The following is an 8,550-nucleotide window of genomic DNA, read 5'->3' as shown; positions in this document are numbered from 1 at the left end:
CTCTTCCCCCCCTTCCCCTGCATACCCTTCCTATTCCCAAGGGCCTCCCCCCCCCTTCCTGAACCATATCCCTAAGATCTCCTCCCCTGTGCTAAAGAGGGCTTCCCAAATAGCTCCCAACACAAAGGCCCCCTTTGCAATTTATCACACACACACCGTTCCACCCAAAAAGAGCTCCCCCTTTCACAAATGATCATCTCCCCCAAAAATGCAACCCATGAATCAAAGTATCACACTCAAACTAGGTCCCCCTTTGCACATCACCATCACATCCGGTCCCCTACACTACTTATCCGCCTCCATCCCCCTCCCCCAATGGGCCCCCCCCCCCCCATTATCCCGAACTCCTCACGAATCATCCCGGCCCCCCCCTCCCGAAAACGAGGCCCCCTTCTCAAATGATCAGCCCCCGAAGAAGTCCCCCTTTGCAAGTTATCACCCCCCAAAAAATGGGGTACTCTTCTCAAATTATCACTCCGAGAAGAGTTCCCCTTTCGCAAATCTCCAGGCCCCCCCATCCCCAAAAAGAGTTCCATCCCGCTTCACTTAGTTATCATCTCCCTCGTCACCCACCCCCAGAAATGGGGTCCTCTTCTCAAATTCTCAGTCCAAAAAGAAGTCCCCCTCTTCAAATTATCTTTCTCCCCCAAATGGGGTCCCCTTCTCAAATTATCACTGCAAGAAGAGGTCCATCGCCCTTGGCTAATTATAATCTCCCCACTCCCCCCCAAATGGAGTCCCCCTTCTCAATTTCAGTCCCCATCTGCAAATTGTCATTCCCTTCCCCCCCAAAAAAAATGGGTCCCCTTCTCAAATTATCTCTGCAAGAAATCCATCCCCCATCTCCCCAACCCCTAAATGGGGTCCCCCTTCTGCATTTTTCAGTCCAAAAAGAAGTCCCCCTCTGCAAATTGTAAAACCCCCCATGAGGTCCCCTTCTCAAATCATCACTGCAAGAAGACATCCATCCCCCTTTGCTAATTATCGCCCCAGCTCCCCCCCAAACGGGGGTTCCCCCTTCTCAAATTATCACTCCACGAAAAGGTGGAGGCAAACCATCACCCCGTGTTCCCCCAAAGATGCTACCTCTCTTCGGATCATCAACCCCCCCAGCCCCCAATCTCTCAAAGCGGGATCATCATCAACCCCCCCCAAGCTGCCCCCTCCCCCAGTCCCACCACAAAGTCCCAGACCCCCTGAAGAGGACGGAGCGTGCACAGAAGTGGGCAGCCGTGACTCAGGGAAGAAAGAAAGCCGCCTCTGGAGAGACAAACCTCGTCGCCAGCTTCCAGGTGACCCACTGCAGGGGGGGGTGCTGCTCTTCTTTTGTTTTGATTGCAAGGCAAACAGGGGGGGATTCCCCATTTTCCTCGGGAAGGGGGCTAATGCAAGAGGGATATTCTGCAGGGGCGCTTCCCAAGAGGACCAGGGCTTCCCCCAGTCCTCCTCTGCGAGGGCCCAGACTTTGGGGGAACCCCACTCACCTTCTACGAGGCTGAGATTTCGGGCAACCACCTCTCTCCTTCTGCGGGGCCAAGACTTTGGGGGTGACCCCCTCTCTCCTTCTGCGGGGCCAAGACTTTGGGACGACCCCCCCTCTCTCCTTCTGTGGGGAGAAGACTTTGGAGGACCCCCCCCCTCTCCTTCTACGGCAACAAGATTTGGGGTGACCCCCTCCTCTCTCCTGCGGGGCCAAGATCTTGGGGGACCCCCCTCTCCTCCTGCAGGGCCAAGACTTCGGGGGAACCCCCCTCTCCTTCTACGAGGCCAAGACTTTGGGGCAACTGCCTCTCTCCTTCTGCAGGGTCAAGATTCGGGGTGACCCCCTCCCCTTCTGCAGGGCCCAGATTTGGGGGGACTCTATCCTTCTGAGGGGCCCAGATTTGGGGGGGACTCCCCTCTCTTTCCTTCTGCGGGGCCCAGATTTGGGGGGGACTCCCCTCTCTTTCCTTCTGCGGGGCCCAGATTTGGGGGGGACTCCCCTCTCTTTCCTTCTGCGGGGCCCAAATTTGGGGGGGACTCCCCTCTCTTTCCTTCTGCGGGGCCCAGATTTGGGGGGGACTCCCCTCTCTTTCCTTCTGCGGGGCCCAGATTTGGGGGGGACTCCCCTCTCTTTCCTTCTGCGGGGCCCAGATTTGGGGGGGACTCCCCTCTCTTTCCTTCTGCGGGGCCCAGATTTGGGGGGGACTCCCCTCTCTTTCCTTCTGCGGGGCCCAGATTTGGGGGGGACTCCCCTCTCTTTCCTTCTGCGGGGCCCAGATTTGGGGGGGACTCCCCTCTCTTTCCTTCTGCGGGGCCCAGATTTGGGGGGGACTCCCCTCTCTTTCCTTCTGCGCCGGGGCTCGGTTTGGGGGGGGACTCCCCTCTCTTTCCTTCTGCGGGGCCCAGATTTGGGGGGGACTCCCCTCTCTTTCCTTCTGCGGGGCTCAGATTTTCTGCGGGGCTCAGATTTTGGGGGGACTCCCCTCTCTCTCCTTCTGCGGGGCCCAGATTTGGGGGGGAGACTTTCTCTCCTCCTGCGGGACCCCCTTCCCTCTTCCTGCGGGGCCCTGCTTGCGTGGCCCCCTCTTCTTTTTATTTGCAAAGGAGTCGAGCCCCCTTCGAATCTCCCCCCTCCCCGCTTTCCAAGCAAATCCCCTTCTCATTCAGCAAGACAGAGAAAAGGCGAGGGTTTCCCTCCTCCCCATCAAAACCTACCAACGCCCCCCCACCACCACCACCGACGCCTCCGTCCTTAAGGGGTCTGCGCCCCCCCATCCCCCATATTAGGTCCCCTTCTCCTCCTCCTCCTCCTCCTCCTCCTCCTCCTCCCGGGGAGCAGCTACTCACCCCAGCACCACCAGCTCGCCGTATTTGACGGGCTCCTTGTTGGGCGCGCAGTGCTCCTCCTGGCTGGGAGAAAACATGGGGCCGCCGCCAACGCCGCCGCCGCTGCTGCTATAATCCCATAAGGAGACGGTGGAAAGGGGGGGGTGGAAAACGAGTGCGGGGGGGGGAGGCGAGAGACGCCGGCCGACCAATCAATCAATCAGCCAATCAATCAATCAAGCGTGGGTTGAAAAGGGATGGAAAGTCCGCCCGCGCGCTGCCCGGCCGCGTCGTCCGTCGCGCGACTGCTCGGGCGGGCGGGCCGCTTCCTTCTTTTCTTGTTGTTTCGGGCCGCTCCGAAATGCGCCTTTCGGCTTCCTGCGCCCGCCGGCGCGGAGTCTCCCTCCTGCTCCTCCTGCTGCTGCTCAGTCGACGGCAAACGGCCGCAACTGCCAGAAGGAAGAAACCAATGAGCGCCTCGGACGCGACGCGGGGCTCGGGGTAATAGGGGAGGCGTGGACGCTCCGCCCCCTCCGCCCGGCCTCTTCGCGACCGCCGCCAGCCCCCCTGCCACCCCTTCGGTTTAAGGGAGCGATGGTACGGTCCAGTCTGTTATGTAAACATGGAGTAAAGGGGAAAAGAGGCGGGGAGGGGATCGCCGTTAAAGGGCCCGCCGCCTTTTAAATTAATAAAGGAGTAGATGTCGCCTATCTTTGAAGACTCATTAAAAAAAAAAATTCTTTCAAAACATTTTACCTCAGCACAGACGTTGCATGGGCTGCCTTCTGGTGTGGTGGAAATTAGACCAGGGTTGCAAATGTCACGCTGTGTAAGAACATAAGGGAAGCCATCTTGGATCAGGCCAAGGGCCCATCCAGTCCAACGCTCTGTGTCACACAGTGGCCAAAACCTAGGGGCCATCAGGAGGTCCAACAGCGGGGCCAGAACTCCAGAAGCCCTCACACTGTGGCCCCTCAAGCACCAAGAAGACAGAGCATCACTGCCCCAGGCAGAAGAACATAAGAGAAACCAAGTTGGATCAGGCCAATGGCCCCTCTAGTCCAACACTCTGTGTCACACAGTGGCCAAAATCCAGGTGCCATCAGGAGGTCCACTAATGGGGTCAGAACTCCAAACGCCCTCCCACTGTGGCCCCCCAAACACCAAGAATACAGAGCATCACTTGCCCCAGACATAAGAACATGAGAGAAGCCATGTTGGATCAGGCCAGTGGCCCATCCAGTCCAACACTCTGTGTCACACAGCGGCCAAAACCCAGGTGCCATCAGGAAGTCCACTAATGGGGTCAGAACTCCAGAAGCCCTCACACTGTGGCCCCCCAAGCACCAAGAAGACAGAGCATCACTGCCCCAGGCAGAAGAACATAAGAGAAGCCATGTTGGATCAGGCCAATGGCCCATCCAGTCCAACACTCTGTGTCACACAGCGGCCAAAACCCAGGTGCCATCAGGAAGTCCACTAATGGGGTCAGAACTCCAGAAGCCCTCACACTGTGGCCCCCCAAGCACCAAGAAGACAGAGCATCACTGCCCCAGGCAGAAAAACATAAGAGAAGCCAGTGTTGGATCAGGCCAATGGCCCCTCCAGTCCAACACTCTGTGTCACACAGCGGCCAAAACCCAGGTGCTATCAGGAGGTCCACTAATGGGGTCAGAACTCCAGAAGCCCTCCCACTGTGGCCCCCCCAACCACCAAGAATACAGAGCATCGCTTGCCCCAGACATAAGAACATAAGAGAAGCCATGTTGGATCAGGCCAGTGGCCCATCCAGTCCAACACTCTGTGTCACACAGTGGCCAAAACCCAGGGACCATCAGGAGGACCATTAGCGGGGCCAGTATGGTTGTAGTTGTTATAGAGCATCAGATTAGGATCGTGGAGGTTCCAGGTTTGAATCCCCACTTTGCCATGGAAACATGCTGGGTGATCTTCAGCCATTCACACAGTCTCAGCCTTACCTACCTCACAGGGTTGTTGAGAGGGTATAAGAGAGGAGAGGAAAATGGTGTAAGGTGCTTTGGGTCTCCATTGGAGGGGGAAAGTAGGTTATAAATGAAGGAAATAAAATAGAAACAACAAATAAAGTTGGACTGGATGGGTCATTGGCCCGATCCAAGATCGCTTTTCTTATGTTCTTATGTCTGGGGCAAGTGATATTCTGTATTCTTGGTGGTTGGGGGGGCCACATTGGGAGGGCTTCTGGAGTTCTGGGGCCCATTGGTGAACCTCCTGATGGCGGCTTCCACTCAACATAAATACAGTTAAAACATCATACACTCATATAAAAAACCCAACACAGATTCACAAAGTGCTGATAGCAATTCATTAATTATCCAAGATGGCTCGCTTTCAGAATAGATGTCAACTTCCCAGATGTTGTTCTGCTCGTGATTTCCTGCGGTGCAGGCTCGGTGTCAAGACCAAGGGCCAGGACTCTATAGCAGTGGCAGCTCCCTAACTAAACGCCTGGCAGAAGAGCTCCGTCTTGCAGGTCGTGCGGTACTGTAACAGATCCCTCACGGCCCTGATTTCCTCCGGGAGCTCGTTCCACCAGGTTGGGCCCAGGGGTCATTTCCTGCAGGAGCGCACAGGAGCAGAGTTCCGGCAGTAAAGTGCCCTGGGGGTGGGCACATGCAACAAGCCCTGCCCCCTGCTCCCAGAAGCCCCAGGCCACGAGGAGCAAGAAGCAGCCAGGTAAGTTGCAGTGGGTGTTGCCTTCTGACACACTTCTGGTGATGTCAGGGGGTGTGGCATATGCAAATAAGTTGTGCTAATGAGTTATGCTAATGAGCTCCTGCACCTCTTTTTCTATGAAATGACCCCTGGCTGTTGCAATCTTGAGTATACTGTTCAGGTGTGCATCTCTAAGCTGCAAACCTACGATGACACAGCAGCAGCAGAACTGGAAGAAGAAGCAGAAGACAGCCAGTTCCACCGCGGGCCTGATAGAAGCCCTCCGGGGGCCTCATCCGGCCCCTGGGCCGCATGTTTGACACCCCTGATTTACAGGCTACACCTCCCATAAAAGGATGCTCAAGACAGTTGGCAAAAATTAAAGCACAGTCATAGAATCATAGGACTGTAAAGACAGAAGGGGGCCTGAAGCCCACCCAGTCCAACCCTCTGCACCGTGCAGGATTACCTAAAGTATCCCTGACAAATAATCATCCTAATTACACTGAAAGCATGATTGGATCTTCCTTTTTTCTGGGTTTTTTTTTGGGGGGGGTTGTATTTGTGTGTGTGCGTGTGCAGGCGTACGCACGCAATCACCTGGAAGTCATGGCAACCTCTGATGACGGACCCCTCCTGGAGGATATTCACAGAGGTGGCTGAATAAAGCCTGCCCCCGCCTCCCGCCTCTGGTATTCCAAGGAGGTCTCCCATCCAAGTACTTGCCAGAGTCGACCCTGCTTAGCTTCTGAGATCTGACAAGATCGGGCTTGCCTGGGCTATCCAGGTCAGGAGCCCACGCCTGGATCTTCCAAGCATTATAAAAAGTCAGTTTCAACCATGCACGGCCTCCGCCTGGACTGAGGCTGCCCAGAGGAAGAAGAGGGGGTTTAACTCTTCCATCCCTGCCCAGTCTCACCTGTAGATCGCCCGCATTCCTATGAGAAGAAAAGACGCCCGGAAGAAGACAAAGTGGTGACATTCGTGCTACAATAAACCTTCTTAGGTGTCACAAGGCTCCTTTCTGTTTTATTTACTTCAGTGAGAGGCAGTTTGGTGTAGTGGTTAAGGAGCACGGACTCTAATCTGGGAGAACCGGGTTCGATTCCCCCACTCCTCCACATGCAGCTGCTGGTGTGACCTTGGGTCAGTCGTAAGTTCTCTCAGAGCTGTTCTCTCAAGAGCAGTTTCTGTCAGAGCTCTCTCAGCCCCACTTACCTCACAGGGTGTCTGTTTTGGGGAGGGGAATGGAAGGCAATTGTAAGCCGCTCTGAGACTTCTTTGGGTAGTGAAGGGCGGGATATAAATCCAATCTCCTCCTCCTCCTCCTCCTCTTCTTCCCCTACTTTTCTCTCCCATGGGGACCCAGCGGTTTACAAGATTCTCCCCCCTCATGACGTAGATCAGGCTGAGAGCTCACAAATGGCCCAAGGTTACCTAGCAAGTTTCCATGGCGGAGTGGGGATTCGAACCTGGGACTCCCACAGATCCTAGTCTGACACTACAGAATGCTGGCTTTGAAGATTTAAGCTTGGGGGTGGGATGTTTAGACAAGTGCATACACGGCAAGCAAAACATGGATTTGCTCGTGTCTCGGAAGGTCTTCTTGCTTTGCTCTGCCTGGAACTATTTCCAGCCGTTCATTTCCCCAGTGCCGATACGCCCCTGTCATTTTCTTGCGATAAGGGTGGAAGGGGGGGGAGGGGGAGCAGCTAATCTTCAGCCACCAAGGGTTTTCCTATCTGCTTTAGGGGAGAAAGAAGAAGGATGAGATTTTATTAAAAACCGGGAGCTGAATTATTGCAGATTTATCTTTTTTATTAGGCCGAGGCAGCCACTCCAAAGACCGAGCCGTAAGTCTCTGTCAGAGTAAACAAACACATTTTTTGGTAAAACATGTGCAAACTAAAGCGGAACCCGTCAGCCGTCCTTCATCCAGCTTTCCCATATTTTCTGCCTTTTACTCCCAGTGCAGATGGCTTTGGGTCTGTGTACAACTTTTGCCCCTTCTAAATCAAACTAATGTCCCTTTCCCGTAGGTGTGCCGATAAATTTCAGAGAAGTCCAAATCTCTAGGGGTTCGACTTGTCCTTCAGCATCTTCAGATGCTTGGGATGTGGTACCAAGAGGCACATATTATTGGGAATGTGCATTAATTCAGGGGTGTCGAAGTCATTTGTTATGAGGGCCGGATCTGACATAAATGAGACCTTGTTGGGCCAGACCATGTGTGTCATAAAATGTAATGCCAGGTAGCGGAGATATAAATGTTATAAAGGACACAAACACAAAGAGGTTTTTTTTAACTTAAAATAAAAACATGCCTAAAACATTAGCACTCTTGCAATATCTTGTTTCTTTAACAGTGTCTGATAACTGACACCTCTTGCTTTGAATTATTGCATCAAAATGTCTGTGCTGCTGCAATCCTGAGTATGCTGTTCAGGTGTGTATCTGTAAGCTGCACACCTACAATGACGCAGCAGCAGCAGAACTGAAAGAAGAAGCAGAAGACAGCCAGTTCCACTGAGGGCCTGAGAGAAGCCCTCCGGGGGCCTTATCTGGCCCCTGGGCCGCATGTTTGACACCCTTGCAATTGATACAGCGAAACTGCGGTCATAGAACCCGGGGAACATGTGCCCATAAATAAACTCCAAGCAAATATATCGTAAAAAGATAAAATACTTTTTTTTATTGAGGTAGGTTCCAATCACATCCATTCTGCAGCTGAAAGAAAGTAGAGATGCCTAATCTAATGGATACTGTTCATACAATCGTAGAATCATAGAGTTGGAAGGGACCTCCAGGGTCATCTAGTCCAACCCCCTGCACAATGCAGGGAATTCACAAATACCTCCCCCTCCACACACACACCCAGTGACCCCTGTTCCATTCCCAGAAGATGGCCAAAAAAAATAAATTGTAAGGACAAAGAAGAAAAAAGTGGGGAAAACCCTGAACCTAAACCTAGAATTCAGAACCTAAAAAGGTTAGTCAAGAATAGAAGAGGGCCAACTCTAAAAATCTAATTATGAAACATACAAAAAT

General features: G+C 53.5%; 1 protein-coding gene across 1 annotated transcript in view; it reads right to left on the bottom strand.

Moving 5' to 3' along the window:
• LOC107107169 (E3 ubiquitin-protein ligase pellino homolog 2) overlaps window positions 1–2,929 on the bottom strand; it is a 147,668-nt gene extending 144,739 nt beyond the window's left edge. Inside the window, exon 1 of the mRNA XM_015407427.1 lies at window positions 2,830–2,929. Coding sequence (XP_015262913.1) covers window positions 2,830–2,906 — 77 coding nt within the window. The 5' untranslated portion in view covers window positions 2,907–2,929. The remainder of the gene's footprint in view (window positions 1–2,829) is intronic.
• Between the last annotated feature and the right edge of the window lie 5,621 nt (window positions 2,930–8,550).

This window comes from Gekko japonicus, unplaced genomic scaffold (genome assembly GCF_001447785.1).
Source record: "Gekko japonicus isolate JY-2015 unplaced genomic scaffold, Gekko_japonicus_V1.1 scaffold367, whole genome shotgun sequence".
NCBI lineage: Eukaryota > Metazoa > Chordata > Lepidosauria > Squamata > Gekkonidae > Gekko > Gekko japonicus.
The sequence above is the reverse complement of the archived record's forward strand: the minus strand, read 5'-3'. Positions and strand labels throughout refer to the sequence as shown.